Source organism: Rhipicephalus microplus, chromosome 9, assembly GCF_043290135.1.
Source record: "Rhipicephalus microplus isolate Deutch F79 chromosome 9, USDA_Rmic, whole genome shotgun sequence".
NCBI classification, from domain to species: domain Eukaryota; kingdom Metazoa; phylum Arthropoda; class Arachnida; order Ixodida; family Ixodidae; genus Rhipicephalus; species Rhipicephalus microplus.
Window position 1 is genome coordinate 1,253,463 of NC_134708.1, and position 17,439 is coordinate 1,270,901.

The following is a 17,439-nucleotide window of genomic DNA, read 5'->3' on the forward strand; positions in this document are numbered from 1 at the left end:
GCACCATGTCGTAACACAATGTGGCACATGTAAAATTGTGCTATCTAAGAAGCCATGGCTCGTGGGATCGCCTGCATCTCAGCGTAGCTTGTCAAATAGTTGGTCGCGACGATCACCCATTTGTTGCTGTCTGCAGACAGCGGAAATGGCCCGAGGATGTCCATGCCGACTTGGTCGAACGGCATGCAAGGTGATTAAATGGGCTGAAGCAAACCAGCTGGCTTAACAGACGGTTGCTTTCGGCGCTGACATTCCTGACAGCTCTTGACGTACTTCTTGACGCTTGCCGAAAGTCCTGGCCAATAGTACCTCTCGCTCACTCTGGCAAGTGTCCGTGAGTAGCCCAGATGACTGAATGTGGGTTCGTCACAGCAAGCGAAGAGGACGTCGTCTCGCATGTCTTGAGGAACCACCAGGAGGTAAGTTTGGTTGTTCGAACGAGCGTTCTTCTTGTACAGCACACTGTCTCGAAGGCAGAACGACGTCAACGAGCGGGATAAATGACGTGATATGATTGCGCCCTGGCCCCCTAAATGATCGATGATTGGACGAATCTGCGTCATCTCGCTGTCGTTTGCTCAAGTCTTATAGCTAATGGCACCCAGGAAGCTTTCGTCTTCCTCTGCTTCCTGACTGACGACATGAAGGGGTGCGTGTGACAGTGTGTCAGCGTCTTCATGCTTACGGCCGGATTTATGGACGATGATGATGTCAAATTCCCGCAGCCGCAAGCTCCATTGTGCTAGCCCTCCTGAAGGGTCGCGCAGGCTTGCGAACCAACAGAGGGCGTGGTGGTCCGTCACTATCTTGAAGGGACCACCATAAAGGTACTGGCGAAACTTGGTGATTGCCCACACGACTGCGAGGCACTCTTTTTCCGTAGTGGAATAATTCGCCTCGGCACGGGATAGAGAGTGGCTGGCGTAGGCTATCACTTTTTTGATGTCCTCATGTCCTCTTGACGCTGAACGAGCACTGCACTGAGCCCAACGTTACTAGCGTCAGTATAGACCTCCGTGTCAGCATCATCGTCGAAATGAGCGAGGACGGGCGCTGATTGCAAGCATTGTTGCAGTTCATCAAAAGCTGCTTGTTGCTCGTTTTCCCAGACAAACGGCGTGTTGTCCCTTGTGAGACGAGTCGGAGGTTCTGCTATCTGTGAAAAGCCGTAAATGAACCGGCGATAGTAGGCGCACAAACCAAGGAAGTGCCGGACGGCTTTCTTATCGACAGGAGCTGGTAATTCGGCAACAGTGGCAAGCTTGTCCGTATCGGGCCGGACTCCTTCGGCGCTAACTACATGTCCAAGAAATTTTAGTTCTTCATAGCCGAAGTGCCACTTCTGTGGCTTTAGTGTGAGGTCCGCTGATCGGATAGCCTCCAGCATGCTGCGCAGGCGGTGGAGGTGCTGCTCGAACGTGGCAGAGAAGACCATTACATTATCAAGGTAGACAAGACAAGTCTGCCACTTAAGCCCTGTGAGGACAGTATCCATCATTTGCTGGAAAGTTGCCGGCACGGAACACAACCCAAAAGGGAGTACCCGAAATCGCTATAGGCTGTCTGGAGTCAAGAAGGCTGTTTTCTCGCGGTCTCGCTGATCTACCTCGATTTGCCAGTACCCGCTTTTGAGATAGAGAGAAGTGAAATAATGGGCACGGCGAAGTCTATCCAGCGAATCGTTAATATGCCGCAGTGGGTACACATTCTTTTTGGTCACATTGTTAAGCTTTCGGTAGTCGACGCAGAAGCGTAGCGACCCGTCCTTCTTTTTGACAAGCACGACTGAAGATGACCACGGGCTGTTGGTTCGATAACGCCATCGTCGAGCATCTCGTGGACTTGCGTACGTATCGCTTCACGTTCTTTAGCCGACACGCGGTAGGGGTGCTGGTGTATCGGGCGTGCATCCTCGTGCGTGATGATCCTGTGTTGAGTGATGGACATCTGGCGGATCTTTGAGCAACTTGCGAAGCATGACCTGAACTCGAACAAGAGCGCTCGCAGCGCAGTCTGGTTATTGATGGACAGATCAGGATTGATGTCAATATTACTCATTGACGTGTCTGTGGTATCCACTAGTTCTGACGTGAGACAGTTGGTGATGTTTGCTACTTCGTGGGCAAACGCTATCAAAGTACCACGCAAAAGGTGTCGATGTTTGTTGCTAAAGTTGGTAACGAGCAATTCAGATCGGCCATCACGAAGGTGTATTACATTTCTAGCTACATAGATGCCTTGCTGCAGGAGGTGTTCAAAATTTGTCTCGGCCACCACATCGCCATCACTCAAACCACAGCATGTTACGTTGACTAGAACACTTGCTCGGGGAGGAAGCGTCACGCTCTGTTCAGAAATACGGAGTACGTCGACACGCCTTTCGTCATCCTGCACGTTGATTGCTCGCTGGGCTGAGAACGTGACGCGGCGCTCTTGCAGATCAATGATAGCTCCATTTTCCTGTAGAAAGTCAACTCCCAGAATAACGTCATTACGGGAGCATTCACGTAGAACAAGGCAGCTTGCTACGAATGCATACCCTTGAATCTGTACTCTAGTTGTGCAGGCACCCAGTGGAGTAACGACATGGCCACCAGCTGTACGAATCTGCGAGTTATGACACGGTGTGATTACTTTCTTCAGCTGCATTGTCAGTTTCCCGCTGAGTATGGAATAGTCTACGCCGGTGTCCACTAACGCATTAACTGCACAACCATCAATTGTCACTGCTATGTCGAGTGAAAGCCGGCTATCCTTTGCAGCAGCAGGTGATGTCGGACCAGTTTCTGTACGGTTCTGCATTAATAGGAGGTCTTCAGCGCTTCGACGTTCAGCAACCCCACCTCCAGAGGTCGCTTCGGCTAGTTTTCCCGGCGGGGGCTGGGAGATCGTGCGGTAGAATACCGCTGGGGCATTGATGAAAATCGCCTCGGTGATGGCGAGCGCGACTGGCGCCCGGCAGACGGTGGTGCATGCTGCTGGGAGAGGTAGTTTTGGATGTCGCGTGGTCTCTGATTGTAACGGAATGGCGGCGAGTACGCACAGAAGCCGCGAAGCCCAAGACGGCGATAAGGGCACTGGCGGTACAAGTGATCAGCTTCTCCGCAGTGAAAGCATAGAGGCTGGTGATCGGGTGTGCGCCAGACATCAGACTTCCGAGGAGACGAGTGCCGATCGTCGATGTACTGGACCGGTTGCACCGAACGATGGGTGACAGAAGCACCACGGACAAAGGGCAGGGGCGGTGGCGTGTACGTGCCTTCGTAGTAGGATATGTGCTGCGCTGACTCGAGTGAAACTGCAGGGACAGGAGTAACGAACAATGGCGGCGATGCAGCAGGGCGTTTCAAGGCTTCCGCGTAGGTTGTTCCATGGTGGTATTCAGCAGGAGCTGACGCAGCTGTATCAGGAGGCAAGGTGTCCCGGAGGGCCTGGTGCAGCTCATCCTTGATCACAGTTGCAGTAGAGCTAACCGTAGGATGAGGTGTTACACCAGCCTTTTGCAACTCTTCACATGCCATATTACGGATGAGTTCACGTAGACCGTCATTGCTGGTTCTAGCGGCGGTGAAAGTGTCAGGAGTGGACATGCCACTGACTTGCCTGTCGTATTGGTTGGATCGCTGCTGCAGCATTTTTTCTATTGTCACGGCTTCGGACAAGAACTCCGCGACCGTCTTAGAAGAGTTTCGCACGAGGCCGGCAAAAAGCTGGTCCTTGACACAGCGCATCAAAGACCCAACTTCGTATCCTCCATCATTCTTGAATCGGCCCGGCCCGTTGGAAGAGGCACGTCATGTCTTCGACGTACGTGGTCACAGTTTCGTTTGGCGACTGGACACGGGCCAGAATAGCCCGTTCAGCTCGTTATTGGCGATCAGCGCTGGCATAGGTCTGCAGAAGTCTACAAGAGAATTTGGGCCACGTCGTCAGCTGCTCCTCTCGATTTTGATACACTGTACGTGCCCCGTCTTTGAGATAGAAGTAGACACGACCCAGTTTCGCCGCGTCGTCCCACTGATTCAAGGTGGCTATGCGCTCGAAGTCAACCAACCAGTCCTCAACGTCCTCGTGCTCCATACCATGGAATGTTGCCGATGCCCGTGGGCTTTCCAACGTATAGCGGTTGGACACTGTGCTTCCCGTGCGGGTTGGCGACGTTTGCACAGAAGTGCTGATTATGTTTGTCGACGTAGTGGGAGCAGTTTTGTCGGCTTCCGGAAGCAATCCCTTGATTCAATGGCTGGTTTGAAGCACGGGAGTATTGACTGGCACTGGACTCTTATCACGGCTCCCTGGTGGTGTCTGCAGTATCCATGAGACTACCCAGCACTTCACCAGTCACAATCACAAGTACTGGTGGTTTATTAAACCACCCAGTAGCTATGTAGAACGATGCGTCAGTCGTGGCTGGCTTTTAAGCAGAGAAGAAACTTTCTTTTACAGTGCAGCTCTGTCGCGATGTCGTGAAATTCTCCCTCCACAAATAAAAGTCAGCTTATATTCAGCACTCTTTCAATCACACATACGTTATTGCAGTCTGGTTTGGCGTGCTACAACTCAACGCAACATAAACAGAATATTGCTTTTGCAGAAGAAAGCTGTCCGTCACATTGCCAACACTGGTTATTTATCACCGACATCGACATATTTTCGCAAGTACAGTATAATTAAAGTCAAATATATGTACAAGTTCTGCATCCTGCGATCATTTTACATATGTTCTTCTTCATGTAAACAATTTATCGAGTTCACGGCTGCACTTCAACGTAACAGTCATGTTATCAATACTCGGAATGTTGGAGGCTGGCTTATACCGTGCTTTCGCACCGACTATAAACTTCAGTAGTTGACTTATAACCTCCTATGTATTCTTAACAAGCATAAACATTTACATAAACCGGCGCTAAAGACATTACGTGAATTATTTTTGAATTACTAATGTATTCATACATTCCAATTATTTAATCATGCTGTACTACATTTCACTGTATACCTTTATGTATAGTTAGCTACCATGCTTTTTTTTTTCTTATATTGCGTGGATATTATTGTTTCGTGTAGCTCACTGCCAAAATTACAGGTGTACTATTGCTGTATTTTTTCTTGTACTTTCAATATTGCTTTTTTTCTGTAAATAAACTTGAGTGTTCTGTTATTGTTTCTTTGTTATTAGAAATGTGTTCATTCAAAATAATTCCCTGTTTCGTTTGTACAGGTATTGTTATATGCATTGTTTCTATAAATATTTTTCTACCATGTGTGATCATAACTTGTACAACACTTTAGTGCGAAAATTTTCGGCTGTCACTTGTTGCCATGTAGCTGGTCTTCTGGGCCTTAGTCAAGCTGTTTCATTACAGCTTTTAGCCCAGGAGACCATCCAGAATGTAATGTTTTCGTTTTATTCTGGAAAATAAAGAGACAGTAAGAAAGAAAAAAAGAAGCGCACGATCTTCTTTTTCCCTCCAGATTGACAGCCGCTCTTGCAGTCGACCCACTACGTGTGGGGGGCAATATCACACACACTCTACAGGAACCACCAACTTTCCGTGGGTCATCAATTGAAGACCAGGAGACCTGCCTAGAGGCCCACGACCGCGTAGCCGTCCTTAACAACTGAGACACGGAAGAGAAGCTCTGTCGCGCGTACTTCTACCTGGAAGACGCCGCAAGAACCTGGCTCGAAAATCGGGAGCCTGCGCTTCAAACATGGGATCTTTCTACGGCACATTCCTGCAAACGTTCACGAGCGTCGCTCGCGAATAGAGGGCCACTGCATTGCTGGAGACCCGGGTGCAGCTGCCAAGTAAAAATTTCACCTTTTTCGCAGAAGAATTAATGACCTGCCTTATCCGTCACACTGACCTGGACATGCATGCCTGAGGAAAAGGAAGTTCGTTTCCTCATGCGAGGGGTCGAACAGGAGTTCTTCGCGGGATTGATGAGAAACCCACCGAAGACCGTTCGAGAAGATGTTGGAGATGGGACTTGTCAGTTCAATCGCGGCTCAACGCCAGAGTATGCAGACGTTTATCCAATCTTCTCCGACGGCCCCGCCGCGGTGGTCTAGTGGCTAAGGTACTCGGCTGCTCAACCGCAGGTCGCGGAATCGAATCCCGGTTGCGGCGGCTGCATTTCCGATGGAGGCAGAAATGTTATAGGCCCGTTTTCTCAGATTTGGGTGCGCGTTAAAGAACCCCAGGTGGTCGAAATTTCCGGAGCCCACCACTACGGCGTCTCTCATAATCATATGGTGGTTTGGGACGTTAAACCCCATATATCAATCAATCAATCTTCTCCGAAGACCTACACGAGACCATTCGAGCGATGGTGCGGAAGGAGTTGCGCAAGCTATTGCCATCGGTGCAGCCTCAAGTGGATTCGATCGCCGACATTGTCCGCAAGGAAGCTCAGCGATTGCTTTGAGTTCCCGAAGCACCGCTGCCTCAGCCGGAAGCTATCCGTTACGCCGCTGCAGTGCGCCGCTGCGCTCATCCATGCCCGCGACAAGACGCTGCTCCACCGCAATTCTGCAAACACCCACCGTCGCGATACCGTCCACTCGCCGGCCAGTCCAATGTTCCGAGGAAGACCGAATTGTGGCGTGCCCCCGACCTCTCTGGTACCACTGCGGAGAAGCTGGCCACACGATCGCCAAATGCGACTGCGTGATCCCGCTATTGATGAAGCGCCGCAGCAGGGTGAAAGACCGCGCGACATCGCCGACTACCTCGCAGCAACACAGTAGATGCCCCGAGAATTTCGGCGTTCCCCTTCACCCGGTTGATACATGTCGCCTTACCGCCGGCCGTACACTGGCCCGACACGCGGCCTGTTGCCTGGCCTTTATTCGGAAAACTAAGGACAACAACCCATGGACGATGAATTGCTGCATAACGAACAACTGAAGATCCTCCGCGGCCGCCGCCGCCGCCGATGCCGCTCGAGGACCCACGGCAACCGCAATGTAATCCCGACTTCGAAACTTCGCGGCCAGAAGAAGAAGATTATTCCGTCATCATTGGGACTTCCGCCGCGAAGAAAGTTAGGGCCGCTTGGAAAGACACAGAAATCCGTACAGCCGGATGTCACCGAGTCACACCTACAGGAATCTGCGCAGCCAGAGTAACCATTAACAGCCGCATTTATCCCGCAAGCTGCCGCCACGCACGCCATCAAAAAGCCGCACCCTGAATGTGCTGAAAGAACAAGTGACTGTTCCTCTTCGCTCAGACGTCATCATTTCCGTCGGCACTCTGAAACCGGATAACTTCGAAGGCGTAGTTGAAAGCAATCAACACCTGTTGGTTAACTGCGATATTTGTGTTGCAAGAGGAATTGCCAAGCTGCGGGGACGAAAAGCGACAGTTGTGCTCACTAATTTCAGCAACGAATACAAACATGTGAACAAAGGTAAAACGGTAGCCTTCATCGACGAAATTATGGAAGCCACCAATGCCTTCGCCCTCGCCGATTCTGCAAAACCTGCTCCCAGGAACGAAGCTCCTCAGCCACAATAAAATTTCTTTTGGGCCTAGTTAGTTCATGATCATAGAGGTACTTTTACAGCGCAAACACAGACACACCACAAAGAGACGACACACACAAGTGCGTCTTAATGTTTTTATTTAGTAAGTCTCTAATTGGAGACAAAGACCTTTAGATATTCAGTCACCTATATTCGTTTCTGTGTGTTATGTCGTCGGGAACAACTATGTGTTAATATAGAACTAACGTAGCATTTGCATTAATATATCAAAGGCACTTGATCTTTAATTGGGCACTACCAGCAAAGAGCCTGTTTCCGCCACATTGGTAGTGGCAAAAGCTGGCTTCACTTCTGCTGGCAAGGCAATACGGAAGCTTCCACTCCAGGAATTTTTTAAGGGCGAAGATCCTTGAGGCGTGGGTCTGTACATTCTCCGATGTTGTTGTACGCAGCCACCGGTGGCACATACCCGCTCTAGATCGAGTATGTGCCACGGGGGTGCGAGGTGGAAGATGGCAGTACGAGTTTTCACTAAATGTACGTGCGGACGGACGCACAGACAAACTAGAAGATGGATGGACGCGCGGGCTTACGGACAGATGGACGCATGAACGGACGGGTGGACGGAAGCACGGGCGGACGGACGGAAGCAAGAACAAACGGGCGGATGGAAACACGGGCGGGCTGACGGACGCTTCGTTTCACTCATCATCATTCACTCCGTGGATATGCTGCGATTTTTTTAATCCTCCTTGGTCCTCCGTCAAAGCATGTCGCTTATGCGCTACTTGATAGGGGTCCTAATTTTGCGCTCGCATGTGAGCCCAAATTCGTTCCTATAAGTCGCTCAGGTTGCCAAGCGGTGACATATTAAAGCCGTCCATCTACGTCCACACGTGACCTACAAAGTATGCGTGAATTGTCAATCACGTATACTGTAAACACGCAGTTTCCCTTTTGAAGACTTGGCTTGGCTCCACTTGGCTGAAATCGAAAAAACGATGCGTGCATGGCCAAAATAACTTGCAAAAGAAGCCTCAGGAAAATGCGGTAGCTGTTGTAAAATAATTTAGCATGCTAGAAAACAGCTGTCGCGGGACTGCAGACTTGACAAACACAACTATATGTGTTTGTACTCGGAGCTTTTCATCACTGCTGGCGTTACACTGGTGCATCCACCGTTTGCAGCATGTCTCCTTAAGACTGCACAATCGTCGCAAATCGAAAAATTCTGATTACAAATGTTCTACGGCATTTTCCGCGTTTACCATTCCGCGATTACAAGCTCTGACCGGCAAGCTTTCTGTTGCACTCAAGGAAATGGGTACCATGAACATCGGTTGTGGTCCCTTTAAAAAAAAAAAAAAACTAATATGTAGGCATGAATTCGCCGTCTTCGCTGCCAGTTTCTAGGCAGATGCGGAAAGATTCTGCCACTGATTAGTTCTCTCAAAAATTAGTAATTAGAAAAATAACTGAATTAACTATTTTATTATTAATTTCAGTGGTAGTTTATATGGCAAAGTTCTTCTACATTACAAATTATGACCAGCCTAGTTTTTAAAGATAGAAAATCTCACGCGTAGTTTCGGAAATTCATCGTCGAAATTTCGAATCATAATGCCGGGGAAATCGAAACTAAATGCACTGGGCACGCCGGAGTAGCGGTACCAGAGTTGCGGCACGCGCGAACTTCTCTTTACGTAATCGCAATGGAGTGCGAGCATAGAGTTTCATACAACAATACCTAACAAGGGCAAAACAAGACTGTTTGTTTTCAGATGTTGCAAAAAATAAATAACTAAATCTTGATGCCAAATGGGGAATGCAATGACAGAGAATGACAGAGCAATGCATGCCCTGGTGGTGAAATTTGTTCAAGTTCCACTTCTATTTCATAGTCACGAAAAATTTTTGCCACAAAATTTACGTACAGAAGAATGAAGCAAGTTTCAAATATATATAACGCCATATTACTTTGTTTTATATTGAGCAAACAAGCGTTGCGAATCTCAAAAACGTAATCCATCCAAAGCAGATCCGAAGCCCATACTTCCCATAATTCTCATGGGTGTACAAGCGAAGGAGCCCGTGTCATGATGTATACTGGGTACCTTACATGTGCTGTGCCGTGCAGATAGAAAGGGGATGTGTGTTCTGAAACGCAGTTGTTCTTTATCGTCGTCAGCGTCATTGTCATGGCGTATAGTGGGTATTTTGTATTTCTTGCGCAGTGATCATAGTGTAATGACAGGGGTGGTTCATCCCGTTTGCCCGTGCGTGGTCAACGAAATGAACGACACAAGATGACGCGGGAGTAGATCTCGAACAACATTCATAACAACACGGGACTCGATCAACTATTACGAAGCACAGAAATACAAACTTAAACTACCTAAAGTCCGAGTGGCAACACTATTGCAGTAATAATCCGTGGTAAAAGCGCCGATTGCCGGCGGGCGTCAGAACATGTGATTGCATCATAAAGGCTTCCCACTACAGAAGGCACACACGCTAATGCGCCTATTCCCTTTCAGGCCACGAGTGGGTGCATAACAAGTTCGAAAAGTTTCATGCACAAAGAGTTTGATGTGCGCACTAGGAACAGGATATCGCTATCGCGTTCAACACCTAAAGGCAAAGCTGTGTTTCCCGAAGATGTCTTTCCCACCTCCCTTCAGATTGGTTTGAAGGGAGGCGGAAAACACATCCAGCATAACATCGTGCACGTTGTTTCTTTAGTTCACGTAGTCCTTTGTATAACCAAACTGATGGTTTGTATGCTCACTCTAATCACACAACACGAGAAATCATAGAAGCGTGGCACATCTTTAGACTTAAAAGACATGTGCGTCAGTCACCCTTATGTATCGCTGAATAAAAAAAATATATTGACTTGCTAAACAACATGTGATGTAAATCTGTATCTGTTGCAGGATTTATTGGTTTATGTGAAGAAGTGTACTATGCCGTTTTGCTCATGCGCAGTGATCATGAGGTGCCGAAAAGAGTATATACAGTCGAACTTCTTTATAAGAGACACTGATATAAGAGACGCCAGTGTGCCTAAAGCAAAATGCGGGTCCATATGAATGTACATACGAGGTACCCTGCTTATAAGAGACATCTCATATAAAGGACAAGAACTGCTGCCTGGAGCATGCCTCTTATAAAGGGATTCAACTGTTCCGTTTTCTTATTGAATAAAGGTCAGTTGTTAGTTTGCAGTAGTCCTTGTATTCTTTTCGTTTGTGTCCTCAGTTGTAAAAAAATGTTTGCTAAAGTTTCAGTATGCAGCAAAAACAAGCCCGCCTTTCTGTATTATTGAAGAGAGCAGCTGTACGATCATCCTTATTTGACTATGTGACTTTCTCGCCTGATAACACTGAGAATGCATCAGTTAAAATCTACACAACTCCTTTAGAACTGCTTATCACCGTCCGCGCACGTTTGTTGGGCAGAAATAGAAAAGTTAAATGCATGCCAGCCGAGTTCGCTTCTGCGGCGATTCAAAGTTGGCGCGCTACGTGGAGGGCGCTGCGAGCGCGAGAGGTTCGCCGGAAAAAAAGCGCCGCAATGGAATTTTGCCGTATGAGAAAAGCCTTACCGGACACTCCGAACTGCTGACCGATGGCTTCCCACATGGCCTCTTTCATGGCGACGTTCTTGAAGTCCGGCTCGTTACGGTCGTAAAGGAAGCGGTGCTGCTGCACGGCCTCTACGAACTCCTCCACGGGGAACGCATTGTCCCTGTGCCGGCGGCGTAGAGCTTCGTCACCTATCGCTGCTGATGAACGTTGTTGTTGCTGCTGCTGCGGCACGAGTATAAGCGGAGCAGGCGTTGGCGACGGTGCGACAAGGGCGATCATGTCGCGGCCTGTGCGGCAGAACTTGCTGCGCACGGCTTGCCGGATGCTGCAAAAATGTGCGGGCAGCCGCCGCGGTGCGTCACGTTACCGGTAGGTCGGTGCGCGTGTTCGCTGCGGCGACGCGGAGTGTGGCGCCGTGCGTTTCCCTCGTCCGGTAAGTTTTGCGCCTTCTCTATTAGCCCGGAGAAGTTGGCGTGGCGCCGCCTGGCAGATGACGTCACGGCACGGACTCTTCGATGCGAGCCGCGGCGCGCCTATATAATTTTGCGCTTGCTTCGTGCGCTGTTCCAATGTTTGCGTTCGCTTTTTGCTTGTCCCAAGCTGCAGATAAATTAAGGAAACACAATTAGTAATGTTTCAGGTGAAACAATAAAGAGTTTACAATCACGCTCTGGGTCGTATAGCAATGTGAGATGAGTGAAAATGTCTGTGTCGTGCTGCTAACCCCGATTATGGATTCCATTCGTGGCGACCACAGCCGCATTCCGACGGGTATGAAAATCAAGACCACGCTTCTGTTTGCATACAACAAATTATTTGACGCATAAACACGTGATTTTGAAGGAATCAGGACACCATATTTACATTATAAGGTTGAGATGTGCATGGGTGATTCCTTTCGATGATATCGGGGCTTCTCCTCCCCTAGAATAATTTCTGCCGGAGGAATGCACGCATCTACGGACAGCGCGTTCACAAGTGCATCAAGCCCCATGCTCGCGGGTAGCGTCGAGTATCGCAACATAGCATTATTCTAGGGCAAGCGCCCGGAAGGCGCTTGCCCTAGAATACCGTCGCCGTTGTTGTGTGTTTTTCTCGTGTACTTGCTTACTCAACATCTGGTTTAGCTTTATGTTTCTCTCGCTAGAATCTTGCTTTAAATTACCAAAATTATTGAGGTTAAGTGCGGTTGAGGTTAGGTGCGGAAATCCCTATTGTGCTCAGATTCTGTCTTCGTGGAGAATCTTAGCAACGGTGTGGTCACGCTGCGAACTACATGTTTAGATAGCCTCCTCATATGTTAAGTTTCCTTACAGTTGATTACCTGTTGGTGGGCGTGACGTGCGAGACCAGTCGTCGCCTCATCGAGGCGAAGGTTGTTTAGTTATTACATGGGTCCAGAATCTGATAGGTTGGAATTTTTTTTCGGGATTGGGAGAGGGCACCTACTTGACATGGTCATTTTTCTGTCTGCACGGAGAAAAAAAAATGTGGTGACAGGCTGGGTGAGCGATTCCCTGGTTACGACACTGCTCGGGCCACGTCCGTCAGTGCGCCATAGAAAGAGTTCGTTTCGACTTTCTGACATTTTTGTTGCTATCTTTGCTATCAGCGGTGCTTCCACGTGAAGCTCCCATTAGCGTTTGTGACGCGGCGGTAGAACACTCCAGCATTTCATGCAAGCAGTGATATAGGACTACATAATCACTGGTGGCTGTTGAGAATAAGCATATACATATGCTCCCAGTGAACATTATTTCCGAAATCGTTGTGTGTGGGACAATACTATTTTGTTTGTTTGACGAATATGCTACATGAGTGCTTATGGCAGTCATATTCATGTAATGTCTCCTTCTGGAGAAAGCGCAGTTCTGTCAAATCATTTAGAACATTCGCAGATGCAGACGCTACTCTCACGATAAAGCGCAATGCATTGAGTCAATTGAAAACGTTCCCATTTCCTTTCTCATACTTCGACACAGACGTGTTCTAATCCCGGAGTCTGTACCTAGTTGTAACAACCTTAGTACCACTTAGCATATTTTCTTAGCACCCATTCTGTTGTGTAGGCGTTAAACACAACGAACGTCTTCTCCTGCGTCACCAGGTTCACAATAAATCTGCGGTTCGGGCGCCAGTGTGCCTATCCTAAGCTAAATTATGTAAACTTCTTACAGCTTTAACAACTTTCCCTAGTTGTGAGGCCTTGCATATTGAGAAATTCGCGTCACGAAATGCAGGAATTATTACCAACGTATCGCTAAGCAGCGTGGTGTACGCGGCGGGCGCAGAAAAAAAAAAAAAAAACTCCCAAGCATTTCCCCGAGGGTGAACATGGTTAAGTGCGAATGCACGGGGTGATGCTATGAGAGAGAGAGAGAGAGGAAACTTTATTAGAACTTGGCCGGCAGCTTGGTCTTGGTGGCCTCAGATGGCGGCGCTGAGTCCCTGAACTCGGGCGGCATATTTCGGCCTGCCGGACAGCCCAGAGCTGGTCGTTGAGCTCCGAGCTTCTGAGCGCCGCCTCCCAGCGGCAGCGTCGCCGACGGAGAAGGTCCCCCGCGGCTCCCGCAGACGGGAGTATTTATTAATTCGCACTATTATATTTATTAATCACACTATGGTGCCTTTATGGTGTAATGGTTCCTGGGAATCGCAATTTGATCACACGGGGGAGCTTACGTTAACTCACTGGCGAATGCCAACGGATTTTAACTGTACTCCCCCTCATAGCATCACCCCGTGCATTCGCACTTAACCATGTTCACACTCGGGGAAATGCTTGGGAGTTTTATTACTGATGATGATGATTAAAGTGTAATTAATGAATTTAAGTGTTGTTTGTCATGAAGCATTTGTACACAGATACATTATATACGAAGTATTATTTATTTACACTTCACGATTTTCGTACGATGCATTAAATGCACACATCGCGAGCGCGTCACACACACACACAAACTACACTACAGATTAGCACCTATTCGTGTTATCGTTGTAGCTCACGGTTAGTACCAGCGCTTTGTGATCCGAGAAATGTATGGTGAGCGGATCCGGCAAGACGGAGTGGACTGTACAGTTCCTACTGAACGCCAAGTCTATGAAGCCACCGTTGATCGTGGTCGGAAACTCGAGAGACAGACACGTCATCGAGTAATTGTTCAGCATGTGGTCAACCAACCAGCCATTGTCCTTTCTAACGTCCACGTTAAAGTCATCCACCACCACAATCGGAACCGAGGGACGCGCGCGCATAGACTCACTCTCCATCGCCGCATCCATCTGCTCCAAGACGTCATCTCTCGAGAGGTTCGGGGCCAGGTAGACGGTCACAACCAGGACGGCATCGCCTGAGTAGGCACTGGGTAGACGGAGGCGTACGGCGAGTCGTCTCTGAGCGGCGAAGTACACACGGCATGCGAGAGGACGTTGGCGTAGACGTGTCCAACCAAGCACACGCCGCAGTACTCGCCCCGGCTTCCACTCCGGGCGAAGGAGCACGGGTCGTCAGTGGGACACGTTCGCGGCGATGCATCAGGAGCGAGGTCGGCATGCTGTAAGACCAGGAGTTGGGTCCGGTCCTGCTGTCGCCTGAGCTCTTCACTGAAGGGCCGGTAGCGCTTTAGGAAGACGTCCACTCCACCAGCCCTTCTCTCGGCGAGGGCCCGGGTCACGCGATCGTAGCCACTCAGGGAGAGTGGCTACGATCATCTCGGACACGGGCCGAGGCGTGCCGTCGGGCCCAACCCGCAGCCGCTCCAGGGTCTCGAGCAGGCGCTCCCAGTGGACCTCGGACGCGGACATGGTCAGGAACGCGTGCGGCTTGCCCAACTGGCGGATCATTGCGAAGAGTTCACTCCTGCGATCCTGCCAGTACTGGACCGTATTTGGAACGCCCCGCATGAATGTGAGGTCGCGGTCCAGCACCTCTTCCAGGAACTTCTTACCGCCACTCTCGAGCTGCTCGCGCGTGATGGAACCAGTGGTCTCGTTGGTGCGAAACATCATGTTGCTTTCCGCAACGTTGTACCGCATCACCTTCGCGGCCATGTACAAGACATGCTCCGGCGTTGCTCCACGCCGGTCGGTGCGCCGTATCTCGCTGCTGGCCATGGCGAATGGCATGGAACGCGGACCGATGATCTTGTGAGGCACGCCTATGTATATCGTGGGGAAGGCGAGCTCTTCCGCACACGCATCCACGAAGAGCGCCAGTGGGACTTGGTTCTCACACGGAGCGAGGTGCATGCTATGCGACTGATCGATCAGCTTGTCAGCGGCAGCGGCATCGTCCAGTTCACCGCTTCGCTCCCCATCATCTCTCATCAAGAGAGCGCGCGGTCGTTGCTCACCCTCCTCATTAAAGAACATCGTCTTTAACATGGCATTGATGGCAATGGATAGTTGCACGGGGTCGTCCAAATCTATGTTCTCGGGGACAGTCTCGATGTCATCCGCGTCGTCTCCCGCCTGGGCACGTTCACCTTCACAAACGGCCGCATCATCGTCATCGAAGACACCCAGCCGACTCCAGTCGATGCGCACGCCGCTAGCGACATAGAACGGCGCATGCTCCAGGTGCTTCAACCACGCCAAGATGTTACCGCGCTTCACCAGTCCGCGCCTATACGTAGCCGGACTCACAAGCCTCCGCTTCACGTGCACGTCTATCGCAACGTCCACGGGAACCAGCCGCGGAATACACTCCACCACGCTCGGAACGTCGATGGGCACGTTCACGATCTGTCCCTTAATGCCGTACTGACCGTTGCCCCGCGTGAGCCACCTGATGCTCATGAAGGGGAGTAGAGGCGAGATGAGGCGCTCTTCCACCGGGTTCAGATCGGGGAGGTCCGCGGGACGAGGCGGGTACGCGTAGCCGTGGCTCTTGCTTAACGGCGGAACCCGCCCGGCCAGCAGGGACTCTCGGCAAGACGCACACACCCGGAACGCACCGAAGGGAGCCAGTCGCGGGTCTTGCGCATCCATGTCGTCGCATCGGTGTTCGCCCGACCGTCTTCCGAACTCGTTCCAAAGAACCCGCAACGCGTTCAACCTGTTGGTCTCGTTCCTCACGCCGGAAATGCAGCTCAGGTTGTTGTCGAACCACAGCCGGTCACACACGGCGCAGCTGTGACCGAAGCTGCGATCCACACAGTCGCGTTTGAAACGCGTGTCCGGACGAGCAAAGTCCAGGGCTCGCACCCTCTCCCGCGCGGCACGTTCACTGGATCGAACGGCTTCGGGAACGTCCACTCGCCGTTGACGATTGCGAGCGGCGTCTTGACGCCGGCCTTCATCGCCCTTCTCCGCCTGACGCTTGCGTTGGCGTTCCGCTTCTTGGGCCGCGTTCGCGGCTCGATGCTGACGCCTCACCTCGGCCTCGCGAGCGCGCAGTTCACCATCCGCTGCACGCTTCGCCCGCTTGTCCTCGGCCTCGCGAGCACGCAGTTCGGCATCCGCTGCACACTTCGCCCGCTTACGTTCGGTCTCACGAGCCCTTCGCAGCGCCGCCTTGTCTTCCAACGTCGGCGAAACCACCGCGGTACCGTCACCTCCAACGACGGGTGCAGTGCTGGCATTCGGTTGTACTGCATTCGTTGTTGATGGTAGCGTTGCCTCCGGGACATCCATCGCACGACCCGCTCTCGACGGGAGACTGAGAGAGAAGGCGGGCGCGCGAGAGAGAGGGGTGCGCGTGCAGCTGCAGCGAGCGAGGAGAGCGGAGGAGTGAGCGAAGGGGGAGGGGGACGCGCGCAGCGGCGTTAAAGATATAAGGCGCGTTTCTGACACGATATCAGCGTCGCGTCCGTGGCTTATTCGGTAGAGCGTCGCGCTGCGGCCCGCCAAGTCCTCTTTCTTTTAAAGATAAAGAGAAGACTGCGGACGCCGCCGACGGCGGTGGATGGTTTGGGGTCGCTTATAAAGTGTATTCACACTTAAAAGGCGACAAGCGCCGGCGGAGCAGGCGAGTCTGTGCCGTAGCGTCACATCGCCGCGACCGCAGCGACGCCAGTGTTTGTTGTTGGGACTTCGGTACTGTAGAGGCTACAGGACCCTCAGCCAATAGTAAGGGCGCTTAGCCCCTCCACATGTATTCATTCGCATAGTGTCGTCTGCCGGCCGTATTCACGGCGTCTGCCTAACGAATTGTAGTTACTATGTTCAGTTTATTGACCTAAAATGCAGTAAAGCTATTACACGAGCAAGTACACCGGGAACACGAAGAATCGTAAAATTGTCGCTCTGCTGAAGATCGGTGAAATCTTAGGCCGGCGGATCACTTCACTTTGAGGCTGTTTCTCTACAACGCTGTTTGTGGCTCTCGTATGCCTGTTTCTCCGTCGATGCGCCCGT

The 17,439-nt window shown here is 50.7% G+C and overlaps 1 protein-coding gene across 7 annotated transcripts in view; it reads right to left on the bottom strand.

Moving 5' to 3' along the window:
• LOC119163313 (uncharacterized) overlaps positions 1–17,439 on the bottom strand; it is a 217,758-nt gene that overhangs the window by 153,277 nt on the left and 47,042 nt on the right. For all 7 annotated transcript variants that reach the window (XM_075872944.1, XM_075872943.1, XM_075872942.1 and 4 more), the window contains one exon: positions 11,100–11,682. In XM_075872944.1, coding sequence (XP_075729059.1) covers positions 11,100–11,361 — 262 coding nt within the window. In that variant the 5' untranslated portion in view covers positions 11,362–11,682. Of the gene's footprint in view, positions 1–11,099; positions 11,683–17,439 lie in introns of those variants that run through there.